Source organism: Hordeum vulgare, chromosome 6H (genome assembly GCF_904849725.1).
Source record: "Hordeum vulgare subsp. vulgare chromosome 6H, MorexV3_pseudomolecules_assembly, whole genome shotgun sequence".
Lineage (NCBI taxonomy): Eukaryota > Viridiplantae > Streptophyta > Magnoliopsida > Poales > Poaceae > Hordeum > Hordeum vulgare.
The window spans coordinates 558,932,312-558,956,197 of record NC_058523.1 but is presented as its reverse complement, the minus strand read 5'-3'; the positions used below and the strand labels follow the sequence as shown (position 1 = coordinate 558,956,197).

General features: G+C 44.6%; 2 protein-coding genes, 1 long non-coding RNA gene and 1 pseudogene across 4 annotated transcripts; 2 read left to right on the top strand and 2 right to left on the bottom strand.

Annotated features, from left to right (window-relative positions):
- Positions 1-5,376: 5,376 nt before the first annotated feature.
- On the bottom strand, positions 5,377-10,297 carry LOC123403904 (protein LAZY 1). The gene is made up of 5 exons (XM_045097815.1): positions 10,129-10,297; positions 9,651-9,720; positions 7,469-8,274; positions 6,037-6,304; positions 5,377-5,636 (listed from the first exon to the last, which is right to left on the bottom strand). Exons 1-5 carry the CDS (start codon positions 10,132-10,134, stop codon positions 5,617-5,619), a joined length of 1,170 nt encoding a protein of 389 aa, XP_044953750.1. The 5' UTR covers positions 10,135-10,297; the 3' UTR covers positions 5,377-5,616.
- Positions 10,298-14,561: 4,264 nt separating this feature from the next.
- On the bottom strand, positions 14,562-18,928 carry LOC123403902. Its single transcript, XM_045097813.1, has 10 exons — positions 16,997-18,928; positions 16,695-16,769; positions 16,531-16,589; positions 16,330-16,465; positions 16,130-16,226; positions 15,945-16,011; positions 15,648-15,746; positions 15,316-15,405; positions 15,069-15,223; positions 14,562-14,955 (listed from the first exon to the last, which is right to left on the bottom strand). Exons 1-10 carry the CDS (start codon positions 17,250-17,252, stop codon positions 14,751-14,753), a joined length of 1,239 nt encoding a protein of 412 aa, XP_044953748.1. The 5' UTR covers positions 17,253-18,928; the 3' UTR covers positions 14,562-14,750.
- On the top strand, positions 14,835-16,121 carry LOC123403903. The gene is made up of 4 exons (XR_006611587.1): positions 14,835-14,924; positions 15,064-15,163; positions 15,283-15,380; positions 15,967-16,121. It is a non-coding gene; the product is annotated as an uncharacterized LOC123403903 (long non-coding RNA).
- Positions 18,929-21,397: 2,469 nt separating the features above from the next.
- On the top strand, positions 21,398-23,886 carry LOC123404179 (annotated as a pseudogene). Its single transcript, XR_006611678.1, has 2 exons — positions 21,398-22,089; positions 22,895-23,886. The product of XR_006611678.1 is annotated as an uncharacterized LOC123404179 (transcript).

Here is a 23,886-nt window from a genome sequence, read left to right as displayed (position 1 = left end):
CCTCCTAACGATCACATCCACGCGTCGACATTTGACATGTTCTCAATCGTCATCATATGTCACGTTTTCAGCGTATTTTTATTTATTTTTAAATTTTTTTACAGGCGTTTTTACCTTTTTAGATTATTTTTCTTTGTTTTTTTTTCTGTTCCTGTTTCTCATGGGTCTTTCTTAGAAATGTGTTTTACGTTTTTTTTCAAAAGGTGTGATTTTGCTTCCGTAAGAGGCATGGTTTTACTTTCACGAGAGGCACGATTTTCTTTACGAGCGGCACGGTTTTGTTTTTAGAAAGGAACATAAAGGAAAGAACGCGTTTTTTTCCTGCGAGAGGTACGATTTTGCCTTCGCAAAAATGAACAAACATATTATTTGTTTGTTTTTCGCGAGAGGCATAATTGTTTCGTCCGTTTTTTCATGAAGAAAAAGTTCATCAAAACCAATAAACATGGGTACCTAGTTTTGAAGATCTCGACGTGAGGAACCCAACGGTGAAAATGTTCGAGATTTGGACTCACGGTTTAGGAGATAAAACGTTTTAAAAATACGGATCCGCGAAAAGAGAAAAAAACTCCCAGGTTGCGACAAGTGTCATACATGCAGGACACCATTTGTGGCAACCTAAAAAAGTGATAATCATCTTTGAAATGAGTACTCCTCAATTAATGATTTTGCTGGCATTCCCTATTTCGCATTGCACGCACCAGTTAACGTGCATTATTTGTTAACTGCACCTACAACGTTCGTTAATGAGCGGGCCCATCTAGGCGTCGCTTGACAAACTTTTTTGGAAATTTCTATGGACTCTTTTCAATAATGATGAATTTAAAATAAATAACCAATATTTTTAAAAAAATTGATGAACTTTTCTCTAAAAATCGATGAACCTTTTCTAAAATATTAAAATTCTATGAACTTTTTTGAAAAATGATGAGCATATTTTTGAAAATGGATTAATAAAATTCAAAAATTATGAACTTTTTTCATTTCAATGTTTATTTTTCAAATACATGAACTTTTTTTGAATTTCTATGAAACTTTTTACAAATTTAATGAATTTTTTTCAAATTGGATGAACTTATTTCCAATTTCAATAAAAAAAATCTAACTTAAATGAACTTTTTTTCAAATTGTTGAAATCTTTTCAAAATTGATGAACCTTTTTTAAAGACATGAACTTTTTACTCAAATGGATGAATTTTTTTTATTTAAATTTGTGAACCTTTTTGATTTCATGTTTTTATTCTTGTAACAAATAAAAAATCTGAGTGGCTATTTCCTACTGGACCAACTGAACAAAAAACATAACAAAAGAAAAGCTGGACAGCTCGCGAGCGTGCTAGTGGGCCGACCCATGCCAGCGACACTGCTGGCGTTGGATCGTTAATAGGCGCCTGCACTAGGAGCTTCCGTATTATCTCTCCAACTGAAAAAAAGTGTATTATATCTACTGAAATCTGCACGCCTTGGAAAACAATTTTTAAGGGACCACTTCCTCATATGATCCCACCTCTCTCGTTACTTCGGTCCTCCCATCCACATTCGAAAAAAGCAATAATGGGGCGGGGGGATCCCACAACCCACGAACGCGCGTCCCACTCCCACGCCCCTATCTCCCTAACCTCGTTGCTCACGATCACGTCTCTCTCACTGCACCTGAGAAAATTCGCCGTCGTTGCTCCCCTCCTCATTATCGTGGGCATGGACACCCCGCCCTCACCCCACTCTCCGTTGCGCAATGAATCTCGCATCCCTTAAAATATTGCCACCGTCTCTCCCCTTGTTCGCCTCGTAATGTCATGGTCGTGATCCTGACTCTGGATGTTGCCGACTACCGGTCGTGCGCATGCGAACACGTCAACCATCTCGCCGGTGACCTCCCTGTGCATAGTGGAAATATTTCAAAACAATTATGGAATATATTGAACAAGCGATGTAAAGTGTACTCCGGCCGGTCCGTTTTAGTTTGCGTATAAGTTTTGTCAGAAGTCAAAGTATATCTACTCTGACCAAATTCATAAAAAAAATTATCAACATTCAGAATGTCAAAACAATACAGTTAGATTCATTATGAAATATAGTTTCATAGTATATATATATATATATATATATATATATATATATATATATATATATATATATATATTTGGTATTTTAGATGTTGATATTTTCTAATATAAATTTGGTCAAACTTTGCAAAAGTTTGAATTGAAAAAATGTAATACACAGAGTAAAAAAGGACGGTACAATCTAACAAACTTATTGATATGAATTTTGAGAGTTATGTCTATCTTACATGTAAGTATATATGAAACTGAGTATATTAGGTGTTTATACATGATTTATCAAATTGTCATGTTTTTATTTTATTTTAGGTCTTGTATACTCTAGTATGTCCTATGTCAGGATATTTATATTGTTAGACTAGTGCCCTAGAATATTGTATTGATACATTAAAATATTTGGAAGCCATAAAACATTAAGTGGCAGAACTTAGTTCATCACTAAATCTGATCCTTTTTTGTAATTACTAAATCTGTTCTTTTCAATTCCCCAAGATATAGGAAAAATGTTCTGTTCAGTAACTCATGCCAGAATTGTCATGGAAAGTATGTCTTTTAGTAAAAAACAATGTACTTCAGTTTTCATCCTTTTGTGCATGTAATAATGGCCATACACAACTATTTCTGATTCTATTGAGAAATAAGAAGCAACACATAAAAGAAAAAATTATACTAATAGATGTACCATAAGCAAGACATTTAATTTCTCACAGGATAAAGCTTCTTATAAGATTAAAAGAGTTCAATATAAATAACTAAACCTAATTATTAAGGGAAACACACGTGCGAGCCTCACCTTAATGCGTACGGCCAGAAATGCGTACGGCATCCACGTCTGCCACGCACGGCCATGTAACAGAGTTTAATTATTATTATTTTTTCTTACTAGTTTATAAAAACCTACTTATGAAACTCGTGTTATTCAAAAAAGATCATAATTAATACGAATAAGAAATGAATATTGTTAGAAAATGTGGTTGTATTGAACGTGGCCAACATACTAACAGTTGTAATAAATATACTTGTTAGGGAAATAAGCAAATAATGTTAGCTTAAAACTATAAAAGAACTAGCTCTCCCCGGATCGAATGAAGTAAATTTGAGATTATTTTTTCTACTAGGATGGACAAACACTAGAGGTGTGCATTCAAGCGGGACACATGCACCGGAGAACATTCACGCACACACATATATTAGAGATGTTCCTCACATAGTACATTAATAGTGTTTAAATCTAGTTGAATGCTTACTGGTAGGTATTGGCTTGATTACATTGTTGTAAAGAAGCACAATTCTTTTTATAGGTTACAAACTAGTCACAATCAGGCATGCGTACTACATTTGTTACTTCTATGTACAACTAACAAAAGTTCAGGTCAAGTTACTTGCACAATTAAGAAAACTTTCACGCAAATACGTGCAGAGTGGGGTGAAGCCCACGATCTCCCTCCTCAATCCTGTCAAATAGGTTGGACGTTAACGGTTTCGACCTTGTTGCGAACTCCTGGAACCAGACGCAACCAAGAGCCTTTATTAGGATGTGTGCTTTTTACTCACTAGTCTTGACGAACTCCACTACCATCGTGCCCTTCTCGATGCAGTCACGTATGAAGTAATGTCGATATCAATGTGGTTGTTTTGATAATGAAGCACTCGTTCTTGTAGAGACAAATCATCGATTTGTTGTCTAAAAAGATGAGCATAGGGGCTATGTGTTGGCAAGCTAGCCAGATCCCGATTACCATCTGATGGGACGGTACCCGAGAAAGAACAACACGCGAGAGGTGATGTTCCTAGAGTCCACATCACGAGCGTGGTCGGTGTCACTGTAGCTGACCAAGTTCTCGCCTTCGCCATTGCGATACACACAACCGTGTGTGATTGTGCCTGTGATGTATCAAAGCATGTGCTTGATCGTCGGGAGATGATCGCTAGCAGGAGCCTTAATGAACCTGGAACCCGACAGCGAATGAGATGTCCGGCCGAGTGTGCACAAGATAACTGAGGCTGTCGATGATGCTCCGATGGAAAGTAGCATCCACCGGCATCTCCTTGCTCTCCTTGCTGAGCTTGCACCATGCCTCCATCGGGTAGTGCACGTGTGAGGCCATCCATCGTGCCTACTTGCTCAAGCATCTTGGTGGTGTTGGCCGCCTGAGTGATCGTAGTGCAATTAAGCTACTCGTTTACCTCCAACCCGAGGTTGTACCGAAGCATTCTGAGGTCACTCATGCTAAAGAGACGCTTTATCTTCTTGAAGTAGAGCACCTCTATATGCTCAGTACCTCGTTGCTGGCTCTGGAGACCTTGTTTCGTGACACGGGGGAGCTACCGAGCAAAAGCTTCGCGCTTTGTCGCCTATGACAGCGATCCTCGCGGGCGTTGTTATCTTCTTGAAGACGTCGTCATGGTGCTCCTCTTCGTGCCCGGATTCCGGGTGAAAACCTATGTTTGTTTGGGACTCGGCAACGACGACGCTTAGTGTCGTTCTCCCTCCTGGGGGCGTTGTTGTGGAACTTAGGTGTTATAGGGCTCAATGTGGTGTTGGTTCCAGTTCTTCATGCATGTACTCTATTTTGGTTGCGCAGTCGTGTGTGTGCGTGATACGGTTAGCCTGGGATTGGCATTGTTTGAGGGCCACCTCATCCCCTTGTATCGTTCGACAATGTACTCTATTTGGTTGATGCTTTATGAAGCGGGGCCAAATCATGTTTCGACAGATCCAATCCCCCCCCCCCCCCGGCGTAATGCTGAGATACAAAGGGTTACGGGGGATTTATAGGTTGGTTAGTTTTGATTGGAGATTAAAGGGAAGGAAGGGCCCATCCCATGGAAATCAAGGGGGGAGTGGTTGGTTAGCATCAAAGGATCCTAGTCAGCCTGTAATCGCCTTTAGTACGTTTACCCCCCCCCCCCCCCCTCTCTCTAATATTTGATCAAAAGTAGGCCTTCAGATGTCCATGCTAATGAGGTCTGTCCCAGAATCCGATACATATGTACCTTTGCCATCAGCAACATGCTCAGATCGGCAGCACACGTCTCACGGGATCAATCATAAAACACGGCCAAGTGTGCTCCTATAGTTTTGATTTGAGCGCGTACTTGTCGTTGCCGGCAACGAGATGATTAGCCCACGCACCAACCAGACTGAAAGCAATCTCCCTCTAATCATGCAACAGTATGCATGTAAGCAATCCACTAACAAGAGTTCATTCAAGAGGAAGCAAAGACCAGGCCCTACTACTGTTCCACCCACACAAGGCCATCAGCTAAGTTGCCAAAACACCAATCGCATCAACAGGAGGCAAATCAAATCTTAGTACACGTCGTGGTGATCTCTGTCACAAGCCCACAGGGACATGTACACATCACCACACACTTGATTGATATAAATTCACAGTCGTTTTCCCTCTTTATGCTCTTGACACATACAACACATTCAGGGGAGGATAAGGATTGAAAACACATATGATACACACTCACTATATATGCCCCATTCGTTCATCATCGCATTCAGGCCAACAGTTGTTGATCCTTCCAGCTTCCTTGCATCCGTCTATAATTCCAGTACCAGGTCTGCATCATCAAAGTCACAAAGACGTGAACATGTGAGTGTAACTGTAAGTACAGGACTGCACTGTGCAACATCCTACATATGCACAGTAGTGTCTGGTTGAAGATTCTCCATATGATAGCAAGGAACATATCTCTCGCTGTCAAGTGTCCATTTTGTGATGGGATTACTGTACACATACTAGATTGATATAGCTGGATAATTCTTGAACATTCTCCAAAAATAGTAGGGAATATCGCACTGTCAAGTGTCCATTTTGGTGATGGGAAAGGTTGTTACTGTACGTGCATGATAGGTGGTTTCGAGAATGAATGATGGGCATGCACAAGAACTATTAGGAACACTGACTGACCCACTAGCTAGAAAGAAAAGGGAAAGGCCATATTGATTAATTGCACTCACAGTCTGCGTCGGTCTTGATCCAGTGGCCGCTCTTGTCGCCGTTGAGCTCCTCGCCGCCGTCGACAACAGGGGAGGCGCTGAAGGAGCGCTTCGTGCAGCAGCAGCCGAAGCTCAGCCTGCGCGGCCCGGTCTTCTTCGCTGTTGGTGAGATCACCGGCTCGTCGGTGGCGGTGCCACCGCCGCTGTTGTCCGGGGGACCGCGCTTGCGATTCTTCTTGTTCAGCATAGTGCTTTCTGGGTAGACTTTCCTGTGGAAGATTTTCAGGATCTGCAATACACACGATCAAATTAACGCTTGTTCCTTTGAACAAACTCTTCCTTGAAAAATAAAAGATATAGTCCAATTTAAAGCATCATGTCAAAGGCTAAGGCCAGGCATCTTTGTTGAGAGGCTAAGGATAAAGTGACAAATGAAATGGTCCATCAAGAAAGTTGGGATGCATAAAGATAGCATTAGACAGGAGTTTCCAAACAAATTGTGATGTCAACTCAATGCGCCCACTTTTACCAACAAGTTGACAATACCTAGTTGGCAATTGGCCAGAGGTAAGCATTGATTAGAAGCTAGATTGGAATGGACGTTTCCCATAGGAACATAACTAATAATTATGATAATGATACTCTAGTTGAAACGAGATGATATTACTGACGCGCTGGGATATAGAGGACCAGTAAATCATCCAATTGCAAGGTCTCTTTTATCAATCTAATTGGAAGGTCTCATGTGATCAGCAATTGGATCTTTTGCCTTGGTAATTCCTTAACTATAAATGCACTGTTAAGTACTATTGGACCAATTTCCAGCTCACCTATGCTGAACCCTAAAGCAAACTGCCAGCAAAAAACAAACAATGATTTATTTTTCTTTTGAAATTGTAACGTGCTCAAAGGTGATTGATTGGACAAAAGACCATAATTAGTTCTAACAATTCTACTGAAGGATCCATCGAATAATTAGGTCTAAGGTTTTTTTTCTTCCTTTACGTCCCTGCTTTCCATGGATTGACCATTTTTTTAGATTCATAAACTACATAAATATTTCCAAATAAACTCAGTTTATTTTCAATTTTGATAACAAGGTGACTACTTAAAACTTTCAATTAAGCTATAATTCAACTACTTGTGTTTTTAATTTGAAAACTTAGTGCAACGTATAGTGGGATAGTAAGTGGGGATGATACTATTGTGATGTGATCATTGTGTTACTCAACTCAAACTAAAATATTGCACGTCTATGTCTTAGGATTGGTTTAAAAAGCTAGTTGAGACATGGAGAGATATTTCAATGGACAAAGCCCAAAGAGAGAAATTCAAACAATCATGTCGATGTCAAGGAATTAACAAAAAATATATTAATTTACAGTCAAGGATCAATTTATTTGTCAAATTTATAGATGATGTGCTAAAGGAAAACAAGGAACGAGAAGCATACCTTTTGAAACTTGCTCTTGGCCGTTGTAGAGGCTGGCACTCCATCGCCGCCGACGCCTTTGTCATCCTTCACCCTCCATTTCTTCGTCCTTTTGTGATTGCCGTCTCCTCCTTTCCCTGCTTTCCCTTCCTCCCTCTCCCCACCATCCTCGCTCTCCTGGACGGAGACTAGGGCCCCCTTCTCTTCCGTGAAGCGTGTCCGCATGAACAACTCACCGAGCGAGGCACGACGTCCACCACCATTTGGCTTCTCTGGCCACGATTCAGTGTCGCTGCACACTGGGGAACCGAGTAGGAAGCCTTGTAATGGGCAATCGATTCCCATGGCAAAGCTTACCCTCGCTGATGGCACGTTGCTGCCCCCGAGGACCTTCTCCAACTCAGCACTCACCAGCATGAGATCGTCCTCGGTGGTGGTGCCATCATCTTTCTCCGCGATCGCCTCAACGCTAACCATCACCTTCTCGACGCATGATGGCTCAAGCTGGGGGAACGTGAAGGTAGGTGTGACAGCGCCATCATCAACATTGCCATTGTCAACTTCATCGGTGGTGCCATCCATGCTGTCAAGGTCAATATCGACGCAGTCTTCATCATTGATGTCATAGTCTCCGTCGCCGTCATGTCCTCCAGGTACGTTAACGTCGGTGAAGCCTAGTGTGCCAATGGTGAGGAGGCCACTGCCGCCAAAGGTGAAGAGGTCGTCGGCATTGACCGGCGGTGAAGGATGGTTGGCGATGAAAACATCATCACCGTAGTACTCATCGTCCGGTGAGGCTAGTCCAGCGATACAGTTGCAGGCCCCACCTACAGTGAACATATTAAGATCCAAGCATTTGCTAAATCATTTCAATAATTTTTTTCTTTTTGGCGAGATAGACCATTTCAATTGTTAATCATGTGACATTCATAAATCCGTTTCGAAACGTATGGAGGCTTGACGAGTTTGATTGTTAGACGGGGAAATGGTCCTAAGAGAACCCTGTACTAGTTTTAATTTTGTTAGACAAAATTTATGCTTTATTTAATAAAACTAGAAGAAAAAATGAGTAGCCAAGCTATGAGACACAGCAACACTGGTTGCTAACAGTGATGCCAAACAGGCTCCAGAATGGTCGAGCGTAGGCTCTATCATCTCCCTAAGAATATGCCCTCGTGATCCAGGAATACATTCTGGTATTTGGAAAGAGAGGAAAAAACCACATTGTACAACTTTAGTTGGACTATCTGCATAAACAAATACACCGTACTTATCTATCTATAGAATGATAGGGGTGCCACGGTTGGCCTATGCTCAAGCTGGAAAGGAGTGGCATGTACGTGTGTAAGGTGTGCCATGTCCAATGCGACCAAGAGCAAGATGGCAAATCTACGTGCGTGGATTCTCCGGGGTGGTCCATAATATGTACTGTTCAAATCCCGGCATGCAACTGTACACTAACGGAAATGATACATCCTTCACGTACGTGCCGTTATCCTAGCAAATTATATATGTATCGAGATCCAACGGGGAAGGAACCCCATGGAAAATATATTATGGCTTGTTCGGTTAATCCTATCCGCAAGAGGATTGGAGAAGATTGGCTAGAATTGGGACGTATTTTCAACTTACAAGCGATTTAAATCACCCTCAAACCCCTTCGATCACCTCGGATCCACACTCAACCGGACAAGCCTTAAGATAAAATGTTCTTGGGTAAGACATCGAAGATTCGCTTCCGACAGAAGACGAATCCCTATCAGAAAGGATGCGTCACTGGACTATTGCCCAGTTTTCTAAACCACGGCCAAAAAATGTCACTGACGCTTTGGCATCTAGTCGTATATTCTTGGCTCGTAATAATTTCTTACGTGCACCCTTGGATGCAGTGCAGAGGCCAAGATTGTTTTTTCAGGTTGTATGCATTCTGGATGCCTTTGCGACATTTCATTGATGCAGGAACTTAATGTAATTGGTATCTTTGCAATATTAGTATATTTCTTTATTAAAAAAAGGTACAAAGGCCAAAAATGTTGCCCTTCCTCTACCTAAGTAAAACTTGGGTGTAACTTAAAAACCACGTGGATCAAACGGTTGAACTACTAGCACCAGAAACACGACCAAAGGATTAATATGTAAAGAAGCATGCTCTTTCTACGAGTAGAAATGAATGCATTGATCGATCGATAGTAAGCGAGCGTACCTCCGGGGGTGTTGAAGTCTTTGAAGACGTCGTTATTGCTTCGCAGCTTCCGGTGCATCCAACCGAGGAGCTGTGACACCAAGAACACAAGATGGTGATGAACCAATGGATAGAACTGTCACTTGCGTTAACTAGTTAAACTGAAGAGAACCGACACGTCACAATTAAGTAGGTTGCAAATCACGGAGCAACAAACCTTACCGCCACATTATCGGCAAACAAAAGGAAACAGAAGATCTCGAGGTGAGAAGAGGGGAAACCGAAACATGAAAACAAACGGCCCAGCTCGCAGCCAGCATGAAACCAAACGATCGAAAGGCCGGGAGGCAGCGGAAGCACATCAAGCCAGCGCGAAAACGAAGAAACCCGAATGATTACACGAGAACTAATCGCCGCAAAAGATGTATAACAAGCAAAAGGAAAATATGTAGTAATGTAACCATATGGTCATGAAGCAAGGGAGGAGTTGACGGCGTACCGTCATCTTGGAGAGGCTCGAAGGAGTAGCTGATCGGAGGGGGGCGAGGAGGGGTTTGTATTAATAATGGAGGAGGAAGAAGAGAGAGAGAGAAGGCAGGCAGTGCATGCAGATGCGAAGCAGGCAGGAGAGGGTGATCCGGTGATGGGTTGCAGTCGGTAGATGGAAACATGGGGAAGGCTACAAATGGAATGGCCGAGCAGGGGTCCCGTCCGTCCCATGTATGCCTGCTATGGGTAGCTAGCTACTGTGGCCATGCACGCCCACATCACATGTACTTTGTCCAGCATAGCATCTCGCCGCAACGTGCGCTGCGCGCGTGTCAGGGTCATCAGTCAGTGATCTCGCTCTCACTCTCACTCGGGCTGATGGTACGTGCACGATTGCGTGGTGCTTTTGCTTTTGTTGTGGAGATATATATATGCACCCCGGGGTCAAATTCACTGTTTTAACCTTTTTTCGTAAAGTTAAACCAGAATTGACCCGTTTGAAAACTTTTTTCAGATCTGGTCCTTTTGCTATCACCGGATCACCTGTTCCCTGGCGGAAGGGTTACACGCCTACCGTAAAGATATTCTAAATTATCGATACAGTGCACGTACATGCCTATCGCCGGACCCCTTGACAGTAGGGGTTATACATGCTACCGCCAAACCCTTTGACGGTAGGCCATTTGCCTATCACCAGGGACCTTGGCGGTAGGCTGTCATACCCTATCGTCAAAGGGTCTGACGGTAGCAAAAGTGTCAAATCTGAAAAAGTTTACAAGCGGGGTCAAATCCAGCTTAACTTTAACAAAAAGGTCAAAACAGTGAATTTTGCCGCATCCGTGTAAAGTAAGTCGCGACGTGGGTGGGAATTTGGATAGGAGCAGCTATTTTTTATTTCCTTATTTTCTGATGAACCTCAGCATGAGGCCAGTGATTCTTGCATTTTTAGTTAAAAAGAAAAAAGAAGGTGCAATTTATAAGAGAAATCGTAGCCAAAAACTTAACATTTCCTAGTTTATTATGGAAAATCAAGTGAAAAGCCAAAAAACAGAAAGAAAAAACTAGAGCTTGTCGCTTGGGATTGGAAAAAATATAGGTGTGAAATCAAGGAACATCGTCTAAGCCAGACACCAGAACGCCAAGGTTTAAAACGTGTTCACGTGGCACTAGTGCAACCGAACCGACCACACATGCTCAATATAACATCGTCACCGCTTCTTCATGAAACGATCACTGGCTAGCATTATCTTGAGAAAAACTTCATGCAATGTTGGATTCTTGGTCTGTTTTGCGGAAAAGGGGTGTTAAACATGCTGAGGGAGGTGACTAAGCGATTGGCTAAAGTGGCGCGTGAAGTGTACAACAGGTGTCATGGCTAGGGGGCGGCTGTGAGAAGGATTGAATGATGCATACATTTTTGTTTTTAGTCTTTTTGAACTGTTTTAGTCATTTTGGCCGTTGGAAAGTGTTGCTGGGTAGATGTGCGAGTTCTCCTGAACAAGTTTTCCCTTCCCGTGGGCTTTTATTTGGTTATGAGGGGCAGCATCCTCTAGGTGTGGTAAGATGCTAGAGGATGTATGTTGTTTGTAACATAACACAATATGATGTATGATTATTTTTCTAATGAAAATTGGGCTATGTGGCCCTTTCATCGGAAAAACAATCATGCAATGTTAAATTTTCCAACAATGTGGACGCAGCTGCTTAATTACATCCCTTTCATGTTAGGCAGCCCCGGGCAACGAGGAGCTCGCCCTCTAACCATCGTGGATGGACATGGGTAGGAGCTCGAGCTTCGTGGCCCAAAAAGGGTAGCTACAGCTCTGCACCGCATGTCACGGTCCGCGCCCTCCTCGATCAGGCAGTCGGGCGACTAGTGGCGCCCGACACCTCCAGCCCCTGCTTCTTTTGGGCCGCATTGGGTACTCGTTTCCAGATCGCCAAGCCCGCTGCCATGGCTACCTGAGTTGAAGCCATGGGCCGCTCGCTGCGCAAGGTAGATGGCGATGCAGGCTGCCTCCATCCGGTCTGGCTGTAGATCGTGCAGTTCCATGCCGGAGCTACTTCTGCCCGCCACCAACGAGAACGCCCTCCCCGACGATGTCATGTTCTTCACCTCGGCACATAAGGATGCCCATTGTCGCTAATGCAAAAATGTGCACGCACCCCCGGTCGACATCAAGGAGCTCGAGTGTCTCGCAAAGTGGAAGGCGGCCGCCACGGAGAAAGCCACCAGTCTCTTGAAGGAGCATGTCGCATCTTGCCGGGATTGCTCCTCATCCTTCTCTCCAACAGCAAAACAACCACCGACAACGACGACCACAACTCCCCTACGGCCATCGACGCCTACGTCAAATACTACAACCGTCACTCTGGAAACTCCAAACGAAATGACCAATGAGGAACTGGTGAAGCATGACGCCCTTCTCTTTCACAAGAAATCTATCTATCCAGTTTATCTATCGTTTAGGCTTATCACATCTGAAGAAGGTTTTGTGTTGTGTTGCATGCCACTTGCTATCCTCAATATATATGTTTGCTAGTGTTAAGTTTAAGTTGCATCTACGAAAAATATTGATTAGTTGCACATGCAACATATTAGATTTGAGGGATCGAATTTGAGGCAGACGGTTGTGAACACGAAGAAACGAGCAGTAGCTGGGTAATCACACTTGCAAGTTAAGGTTGTAGCGCTGATGGACACACCCGCCGTCGTGGCGGCGTTTCAGCTCCACACTCCTCGCCTCGTGCATCTCAGGTGGTCGCCCGTGCCAACGTTAGAGCATCTCCAACGACAGCGCAAAAAATCCGTGTCCAATAAATTTTTTAGCGCGTCACTGTAGTAGTTTTGAAGCGCGGGGACCGGAGCATCTCCAACAGACGCGCGCTAGTGCAGCGTCCAATCCAGTCCGATCCAGCGGTCCCATCTGCAGCCGCTCAGAGTTTGTTGCGCGCGCAAGCCGGCGCACCAAATATGCTGGGCGCGATAACGTTTTTAAACGCGCGCCCAGAAGTTTTGAGCGTGCGCAGCGTTTTGCAGCTTTTGCTGGAGCAATCCGGCACCAAAAAACGAATTTTTTAACGCGTGAAGCAGTTTTTAGACGCCTGTTGAAGATGCTTTTATGCCGGTGACCTCGAATCAGGCCCAAGAATAGGAGGGGGGCGGTGGAGGACTCTACTCAGGCGGCCCGGCGACGCGTGTGGGATCTAATGACGGAGACCGAAACAAAACGATGAACTGAGTTTTTTTTTTTTTTTTTTGAAGTGGTGAACCGGGGTTGGGTGGGATGGTCTCGGTCGGGAGAGTGCACGTGTCTGTGTGCATACCCATACAGTTGTGGAGTTGGCCCGAGACAAGCCCGGCCCATGTCGGCCCAGCTCCTACTTTGCCGGCGAAACACCCACGACGGCCTCGCCGGCGCCGGAGGAAGGCGCGGCCATGGCACGGCAGGCCGAGCTTCCTTGGCCCGTGGCACGCCAGGGCACCCACCAGCCGTGCCGTGTCCCGTGGCTGCTAGCTCTCCTGTCTGCAAGTCAGCGCGACGGGTGGACGACGCCGGCGGTGTGGTTGCCAGCGCTCTGCAACTCTTGCTAAAGCTGGAGCCACACCCCTGCTTCCGCGGGTCTCTGCTGTGGCCATCCCGGCATTCCCGGATGCTCTCTGATCGTCGTCGACCTTCCCCCGCCGACGCACCCATCACGTGCTCGACGATATGCCGCCATGCTGATGCCGCCGGTGTGGCTGCCCCGGTTCGCCTGGGAAGCCACGCCGAGCGAATCCTCGGCCACTGTCGTGCTCGATGGGATGCCGGGCGTGCTGGCCGACAATGTGGACATCTCCGAGGTGCTCACCGTCGTTGAAGGTTTCTCCCTGCTTGTTTCTAGAGCTATGTGTGGATGCTACTAGCCTGTTACAATACTGATATCGGAGTTCCGGCGTTTTCTTATGGCACAATGGTAATCCAATCAGCGAAGGCGCATTGTGCAAATAGTAGCAAGAGAATACGCTGTTAGGCTGACAACTTCGATGTGCTGCTGAACCGTACAAGCTGCCAATGAATTCAGTTGTTTGGCAGGGCAGCAGCAAGTCAGTAGTTGAGCAAAGCATGATTACAGCCAACACTAATGCAAAGAATGTTGGGGTTTGCGGCATTTCCTGGACAGAAGATGCAGCTGCGACACAGTAGGATCTGAAACTTATTTGTCACGGTGCACCGGACATCTGATTACTGTTTTTTCTATGCTAGTTCAGTGGGGAATACATGTCATAGGTCTGACGTTTGCAGCGACATTTTCCTACTCCACGTTTAACGGTCTTGTGCCCTGCATCTTCGGCAATGACGTTGGGCCTTATAGTCCTTAGTGATCTGGTGTTTTTGGTACTAGTTTGAGATGTGGTGGTGGACAGGTACATCACTGAAGAAGAAACCATGGCAACTATTATATTTCAACTGCTGAAACTAGCTCTAGTATTATTCCTTTCAGTGACTGGCATTTCCAGATTGTTTGGTTCAGTTCATCATTTGATTCCGCCACAAATTAATCATCCATCCATCGATGGGAAGGTACACATATGATTACTCAGGATCTAGTGAATCAAGGATCTGCATACACACATGCTTCAGCTAGCAGCTAGTCATTTCCAGAAGCAGCGTCTGTGCGAGGAAGACGGTACTCCTCCGGCTGGAGGGCCACTGCGAAATCCGGCAGCGCCGGCACTGTCTCGTGTGTCCTGTCGACGTTGCTGTAGAGGTCCTTGTTGATGCGGACTTTGCAGTTGGAGTCCTTGTGGATCTTGTCGTGGAGGTACTTCATTGACCCCCATAGGGTTGGGCTCCTGCAGAAAAATTCAGCAACAACATTTAAAACACATACAGATAGCTAGCATGGATCTCACCTTTCTAGGTAAAGTAATGGAGATTTTGGTTTTTGATAATCTGTGTAGATTGCCTTGAAAAGGGGGATGCACTGTGGAAGGCCTCGCAGACGGCTCTGCTCTCCCTCAGGGACTCCTCCGCAGACTGCAGCGCCGCCACGGCCGCTCGGTGAGACTTCTCGGTGTTGCCTTCGTCGAGGATCAGCCCGTGGTAGTAGTACGCCGCAGCCTGAATGATATTATTACTTTTTGCTTAGTTACCAAAATTCAGTCATTTTATCATTTCAGAGTTCAGAGATTGAGCAAAGCCTGCATATGTACTTTTGCTTCCATGTGCTTCCACTTGACAAAGAGCCTGTGTTTTTCGCCCCAGCCATCAAGGAGAGGTATGTCTGCGATGCTTTCATGTGCCTGCAGATGAAATCATCAGGACTATATATATTTTAGAAATGGGAGAGATTATAATTTTTCCTATGTTTTGTTTGTTTATAAAACTCTATTATAAAACTCTATTATGGTTGATTGACAATACATATAGCTGACATTTGCAAACATAAGTGGAACTCTGACATATATATAGATTTCATTATCCGAATAGAAGATGGTACAAAATAACAAGAAATCGGTAGAAATGAATCAATGATGATGCCTACCTGCTGCCAGCACTTGACCATCTCACATGCCAGCCTCCTTTTGACAGCCAGGGTAGCCTTTGGACTGTCAATTGCCAACCCAAGTTGAACATCAATTGCCTGGCAAACAAACAAAACACACACACGTAGATAGCATGATCGATGAACTAACCGAGAAGCCGACATCTCAACTGCATGCTATCTTACTTGCACCATGCATGATGAATCATGTGATCTCTCTCTCTCTCTCTCTGTAACTCTCTCTCTAGTTACTATCAGATATTAACAAGAAAAACAAAAGCATTGTTCTTATGTTACCTGACCGAGTGCTTGCATGCAGGTAGCTTTCAGGACCCCTTCAGACAGGTCCACTGGGAGACCTTTCCTACACGAAATGGCAGTCAGTACTCTCAGTCCTTCCTGAGCAATAACTGAAGAAAAATGGAAGCTTGGAGCATTGCTCATCATGACGGGCTGGCTAGGGCAAGTGGCAAGATGACCACCTGTTTTCAGCAGAGATCCTGGGAAGAACATGCTTCATGGCGCATTCCAGGTGCCCGGCTGCCTTGAGGAACACCTCGACTGAAGTGCGTTTGTTCTCTGAAGAAAAAGTATACAATGTTCAGGCGGATGTACAAAGAAACATTCAGAGCTGTAGCGTACACTGATTCTGAAACAGAGATGAACGGTATTGATGACGGACCTTCGGATACTTTGGCGTGATATCCCTCGAGAGATGTCTTCGGCAGGAGCAGGGAGTTTGCCAGCGATAAATGGAGCATGGCCATCATGTGCAGCACCGACAGCACCTCGTACCAGGCGCTGGGCAACGCTGTTTCCTGCCAACACGGAGACAGGTTAATCTTCAGGTTTTATCCATGCAACAAACAAAGACTGACTATACCTCTGCATCATCTTCTTGGTTCATCCATGCAAAGTGTATCTTGTCCTCCAGCTCGCTGCCTGCCAAGAGTGGAGTAACAATGATGAGAACACAAAATAAGTCTAAAAAATCTTCAGAAAGAGATGGATCAAGCTCAAGGTGTACAGGTTAAAATGATGAGTTACCATCTTTTGCCAACCCTAGAATAACTGGCAGGTACTCTTCCAAGGCCTGCACGAGATCGGCCGACGTCGACGCCCCTGCAAGCACAATGTTCAGGCCGTCAAATGCAAGATTTATTAAGACTGTCAAGTGCAAGGTTCTGACTGCCAGTTCCCATTTTCAGAATGTTGCAAACTAAATCCAGACTGTCAGTTCCCAAGTTCAGAATGTTACATTCTAGATTCAGACTGTCAGTTACCAAATTCAGACAAACACTAGCACTATCAACAACTGTGTAACGCATGAACCATGGACGGAGACGAACCATGCTGTGTGGCAGCGCGCCTGCGGGGCTTGGTGACGGCTAGTGCCTCGCGGGCGGCCATGTTGGCGATGCGGTCCCTGGACGCGGCCAGCCGCTCTGTGAGCCTCCTAGGGAGGCTGTCGGCGAGTGGCGGGGGCAGCTCCAGGGGCTCGGGGACGCGCAGCCCTGGCACGAAGACGGCCACCTCACCGATGCTCGCGGGCCGCCTCCTGATCAGCGTGCTGGCGTCGTCTGGCTTGGAGCTGAAGCACCCCATCGAACGAACCTATCTCCTGATGGTGAGAAGCACTATGCACAAGAAGCAATTCAGAGGTGAGATTTTTCGGTGGAGAAAGAAGAGAAGGCTCAGGGCCCCATGGGCATGAAGTATGAAACTCGAGGTGCGCTAGGATCAAATCAATGGTGGTGCGCAAGTTGCATGAGGGGGAGGTGAAAAGGGGAAGAGGAGAAGCTGAGGCCTGGGCGCTACATAATTTTTGGTCAAATTGGAGGCCAAGTTGCCAACAAAGAGAGTGAGGGAGGGAGCCCCCAATTTATGTTGATCACGAGCCTCACATCCACGTCCAACAGCTAGCCAAAGTGGATCACGAGCAGGGATGACACAAGTAAATTTCTCGCCTTTTTTTCATCTTCCCAGCCAGCATTCATTCATGAAAACCTGTCGGCTCTCACCTTCCCAGCAGAGGAAAGCTAGCAAGCAAGTTGCGCGGCGACTTTTAACTTGGTCTCAGAGGATATGGCATAAACATACACATTCATACATGGTAATGACGTACAATTCAACTGCATACGAGATCCAGAAAATGGAAAAGAAATCGTGCATCTTTCGAAAGTAAGTGGTAAGAACATTTCAGTTGGAAGTCGCCGGTAGTATGGAGGCCTGAACTGAACCACAAGAAAAAGAGGGTCCATTACTTGGCTAACCTGCTGCAATCGATCACTGCCAATCGACACCGCCTTCCCTCGACGACGAGGAGGAATGGAGACGGTGGAGGAGCAGGCGTACAGGGAGAGAAGCTCTTGGAAAAGAAAAATGGCGCCCGACGGTTGGGAGATGCTTGCTTTGGCCTTTTTATAAAAGCAGGGAAAAACCGACGAACGATCGGCCGATGTGTCTGACCGGTGGGCCCTTCCCGTAATCCCTGCAGTTTTCTTCTTCGGTCATCACTCCGTGACTGATGGTTGATGAGGAATGGAGGATAAGGCCGTGGAGTATATGCGAGTGACGTGAACGTCGAGGATGGAATGGACACACTTGAAGCTTTGCCATGCCATGCAGACCAATGCAAGTTTTCTCCATTCTCCTTCATTCATTCATTAGTTTATTTATTTATGCAAGAAAAAGGGTTTTGAGCGCATGCCATGCTAGCAGTATAAAATATGGCATAGACAGTACGCTTGGCGTACGGTCTGAGCTTTCTTCGTTGTAAAACAATGGTACGTACACGCCAGAAGGAGTAGGCTCCAGAATGGCACTTGGTCCGACACGTGTCGCCATATGTGTGTTGATCGAACCAAAATTAAGACCGGCGGCTGTCAAAGGAAAGAAAAAAAAACACTTAGACTACTTGATCCATTCACGTCATATATATACCTCTTGCGTTTATAAATAAATAAAGAAAAATAAACATATTGATATCTTAACGACAAGTCGGTCCCGTGATTACGGAGGCTGACATTATGGTCATTCTGAGTTCGCATTATTTTTATTGTTTTATATGGATGTAGAGTGTGTTTTATATGGATACAAAGACTGCTAGTTTGATGAGTCTGCTAGAGTTGATCTAAGCACATACATGTTCATGGTTGATGTGTACTCTCATTATTTTTATTTACTACTCCCCCGCTTCTAAATATAATTACTTATAAAGATTTTGCAAGGGACTACATACGGTGGTTGATGTTTACTTTCATTGTTTTTATTTACTACTCCCTCTGCTCCTAATTTTTTTTAGATTTTACTAGGACTACATACGGATGTATATGGATATACTTTAGAATGTAGATTCACTCATTTTGCTTCGTATGTATGGAATCTCTAAAAAGACTTATATTTAGGAACGAAAGGAGTATAGGGGCATATTAGATTTGTCTTAAGAGAAACTTAAAAGAATTTGATTAAGTTTATACAAACAATTATTTGATATACACAACACCAAAATAATGCTATTAAAATCATTATTTAGTATATTTATTATTGTAAAATTTTATTTTGTTTTATATGTTCGTGTTGGGCTGGGTTTTGTTCGCACAAAACTTGATGCCCGAGCCTATACTGAATTTTCGACTCGACTGCATAATCAAGCCCGAGCCTGTCCTTGGGATTTTGGGAGTGATCGAGGTATATATATATATATATATGACTCGACTCCGTGATTCTGATGATCAAAATTTTATATTATGCTATTTTTAATTCTCTCTATTAAAAATAAAAAACTATTTTTTAAGTCGGAATGGTGTTACAGTTGTTGCTATTAGTGCTCAATACTTACCAATTTGGTGGTCATCTATGGTGGTCGTGTAGTCATTAACAGAATCGGTATCAACCGGGGCCTGCTCGTTAATCCGTCTGGCCGCGATGGTGGAGGTGTCGGGTGGCGCCCCAGTCCTACCTCCTGCCAGCATGTACATTAAATTCATTTTCTTGATGAGACGGTTACTCATGGTATTAATATCATAACTTTTAACATATAATAAACACACGTTCACTAATAATTGGATTTAGCTATTTATACTGAACACTTTTAATTTATAACCAACTTTATTCTTTAATAAATTATATTTTATTTGCTTATGGTATATCTATTAGTATATTTTCTCTTTTATTTTTTGTTATTTCTCAAAGAAATCAGAAATAGCTATGTATAGGTCATTATTATAAGTACAACATGATAAAAATGACATATATTTTTTGCTAAAAGACATACTTCCATGAAAATTTTAGCATGGGTTATTAAGCATGACAATGTTTTCTTAAATCTTGGCAAATTGAAAAGATCATATTTAGTGATAAACTAAGTTCTTCTACTTAATGTTTTATGGCTTCCAAATATTCAAATATATCAGTACAATATTCTAGAGCACTTGTCTAAAATATAAATATCCTGAAATAGGACACACTAGAGTGCAAGACCCAAAAAAAAATAAGCAAGATGACAATCAGTTTCATATTTACTCAGAACTAAGATAGACATAACTCTAGAAACTCAAGTCAATAACTTTGTTAGATTGTACACTTTACATCCTTGGTCAATATATTTAGGAATTATTCGGAATATTTACACCATAACCTATTTCTTTCGCCTTGGGATAGGAGTGAGAAGAAAAAATCAAGGACGAGTGGAACCTAAGACTTAAAAATCAAGGAGGTGACTAGATTAGGGTTATGAGGGACAAAGGGGACCGATAGAATTACATCAAAAATGAAAAAGTATTGAAGTTTGAGGAAGTATAATTGCCTTAAATTTAAGAGAATCAGCTAAAAAATAAAAGGTCAACTAGCTCCGTCGACTGATATTTAACTAAACTAGATGACCCTTTCCGGCCCTGTTGCATAGTCCAATTGCAGCAAATAAGCCAAGTAATTTATCATGGAAAACTTTTTCTGTTAGCCGCACAGCCACAACCTCCGCATCGAAAATGTCGAACATGATAACCCTGAAATTATCCTTAGCCCATAACTTGAAGGTGAGTAAGTACCCCATCTTCACATGGAGAACGGCCGTAAAGGCCGGGCACACTTGGTCAATGGTGAGTCTCCCATTAAACTCAAAGACATACAACGATGAAATTCTCCTTAAACCAGTTTGTAAATATTATTTTTGAACAGATAATTCCCACCAAGAAAAAAAGTTGTATATCATCAAACTTTTATAATGAAGTGATTCCTAATTCCTGCTTTAAGACCGAGAGGGGGCACACTTTAGTCGTGCAAAAATAAATTCAAAACTAAAAGACATTTTTTTCCTAGTATGGATTATCAGATTTTTTAACACAATGCAAACGCAAGCGTTCATATATACGTGCATACACTCATCCTTATAAATGCACACACATCCTATTCATATGAATTCCTTCAAAAGGTTGAGCTGACATGTCATACTAAGATTTACGAAGTCATCATAGACGTCTCGTCATCGACGAAAACGTCTCCTTTCATTAAACACGCATTGTCAAAAATTCTGATATAAATTTAAAAATAATGCAAAGACCAAGACTTAAACTTTGATGGGTTAATAATATCATTGTTCATATAATCATCCAACCACCGCGGAATTACCGAATTGAAATGCATACCCAAAAACAAAAACTAGTTGGAACAATACAAACATTTTACCTCACTTTGGTCCAACACGTTTCTCTATTGTTGGCATTTGGCAACCTCTCCTCTATGGCAAAGGATGTCAATCCACATCCACTCGAGAGTCGAGAGTGGCAAGTCGCAAGTGGCAACTGGTGGCCCAGCATAAACAAAACAGACAACTTTGGCATCCTCCGCCTGCCCCGCCCCCGATCTCTCCCCACCGCCGGCGACGACCGACGGGATCCATGGCGACGCGCACCACCTACGCCGACGCGCTGGCGGCGGCGCGCCCGTACCTGCGGGGCGAGGAGGACCAGTGCGGCGACCCGGCCCTGCCCGCCCTCACCGCCGTGCTGCGCGCTGCGGGCGCCGGCGAGTGCTGGCACAAGCACGGCACCTTCCTCGCCCACCTGCTCGAGGTCTACCGGATCCTGCGCCTCTGGGCTTCCCCCGACGCCGTCGCGCGCTGCGGCCTCTACCACTCCGCATACTCCAACTCGTACGTCAACCTCGCCATCTTCGAGCCCGACGTCGGCCGCGCCCGCGTCGCCGCCGTCGTCGGGGACGAGGCCGAGCGGCTCGTCCACCTCTTCTGCGTCGTCCCGCGCCAGCAGCTCGTCCACGATGACCTGCTCTTCCACTACGACGACGCCGACCTCGCCGCCGACCTCGCCCGGTCGGAGGAGTCCGTCCTGGACGCGCGCCGCGGGGTGTTCGACGACGACGAGCCCTGGCGACGCAAGATCCAGCGCCTCCTCCCCGCCGACGGAATCACAGTCAAGCACATCAGGTCTGCGTGTGTCTATGATTTTGGACGACACCATCGGTTCTGTTGCTTGCCTGAAGGAAATCAGTGCTCATGTTCATATAACTGAATTAGATATACTGTTGTCTAGTGTTTCTTGGAAAATACTTATATACTACTACTGACAGATGTATCAAGATGAAGATGATAGCTTAAGAACTGAGGATTAAGTATTCATGAATATAAGGAGTATTAAACACTGCTGTGCAGTGTTTGGAAATACTGACAGATTACAGAGTTCACCAAGCTTATCAGTAGGGTTAAAAATCAAGGACCAAAATTCTGAATAGGTGTTCACACAGTATCTGACAAGAATTCAGGAACTACCCTCTAACCTACAAATAGGCCAAATCTGTCAAATGATTGTGGGAAAATTTTGCATCATGCAACTTTGTTTCAGGCACAATGTACAGTTAAAAACCTCACTCATGTTGCCGTGAGAGAAAAACTTGGAACAGTCTTACAATCTTGCAAAGGTAATTTAGATCATATTTTGTGGGATCTTGCCAAGATATGTTAACCTGCAAGTATGTGTTGTTATTTCTGCTGAAAACATATGCTGTCGAAAAAATTTCAGTCTGCAATGGATTCATGGTTCACTACTAGTCACCACAATGCACACACAAAAACGAATTCTGAGCTTGCCAGACTAGGCAGCTGAGGGAAGCAAAAGGGAAATTGCTAAGCAAACTAGTAGCTGCACCTTATCCGAACTGAATGAGAATTTGGAATTCAGAAAAGATGCTCTGCATTTGCTGTGCACCTGATGTGTATCCTTATTACCCTGCAGGACTGGTGAAGATGTGGCTCTCTCTAGGCGGATAGCGGCGACATTCCTTATGATGACAATGGCAGACTTCAGTGACCAGCTCTTTGACTGGCAGGACCGCCTCTTCGACAACACCAACGGCCGCCTCGAGTTCTGAGGCAACACCTGGACGTCACTGTGGCCTGGCACAGGCAAGCCCGGCCTTTGGACCACGTCCATCTCCCGCATGGGTGTGCTCTACAACCTCATTGTTCGCGAGGAGGAGATATACTTAGCTCAACGAGCTCACACCACCGGCAAGGAAGGCAATGACTCTTCTACACGCGACGAGGACATCGCCCTGGTGATCCCTCCAGTGTTCGATGGCTGCACCAAGGTGCTGGATGCTGATGACCAGAAGGCTGCGCGAGACCTCTACTGGGAGGCGGTGTGCAGCGACGATGAGGCAACGGACCGGTCCAAAGTGGAGGAGCTGCTCCGGCAGAGCGTCACCAAGAACCCGTTTGTGGGGGAGCCACGGCTGGTGCTCGCGCAGATGTGCCTGAACGCGGAGATGTACGAGGAGGCGCAGGAGCAGGCGGAGGAAGGTCTGAAGCTGCTGCTGGAGTGGGGGAGCAGCTGGGACAAGAGGATGCCATGGGAGGGCTGGGTGTCCTGGGGCAGAGCCATGCTGACTAAGGCCAAGGAGAAGGACTGGCCTCATACCTCCTTCGGCATCCTCAGCCTAGGCCTTGTCAAGTAGTCGCTGTCCGTCCATGTTACAGTCTCAGCAAGATACGATTAGTACAAAAGGTATGAAATGATCTCCCTGCAATAATGAAATAAGTGAATTCACATAAACTAGTACACGACGATGGATTATTGTTTTTCTTGTGAAAAGAAAATACACACTTGTGATTACCCTATAGGTATTGTGTTAGATGTCTGTACAGTAGTCTCAGAGATATGCTTTGGATGTTATGAATATAAATGATTTCACAGGCATTAAGATCGATTTGCCATTTTCCTTGTAA

Bases quoted from the DNA above. Each gene is read 5' to 3' on its own strand.
- LOC123403902 (XM_045097813.1), bottom strand. From the start codon at position 17,252: ATGGGGTGCTTCAGCTCCAAGCCAGACGACGCCAGCACGCTGATCAGG. The intron at 15,406-15,647 runs GTAGGCATCATC...TTTCATCTGCAG, and splicing joins TGGTCAAGTGCTGGCAGCAG to GCACATGAAAGCATCGCAGA. The intron at 15,224-15,315 runs GTACATATGCAG...AATATCATTCAG, and splicing joins GGAAGCACATGGAAGCAAAA to GCTGCGGCGTACTACTACCA.
- LOC123403904 (XM_045097815.1), bottom strand. The intron at 6,305-7,468 runs GTATGCTTCTCG...TGTGTATTGCAG, and splicing joins CCAAGAGCAAGTTTCAAAAG to ATCCTGAAAATCTTCCACAG. The intron at 5,637-6,036 runs GTGAGTGCAATT...TTGATGATGCAG, and splicing joins GATCAAGACCGACGCAGACT to ACCTGGTACTGGAATTATAG.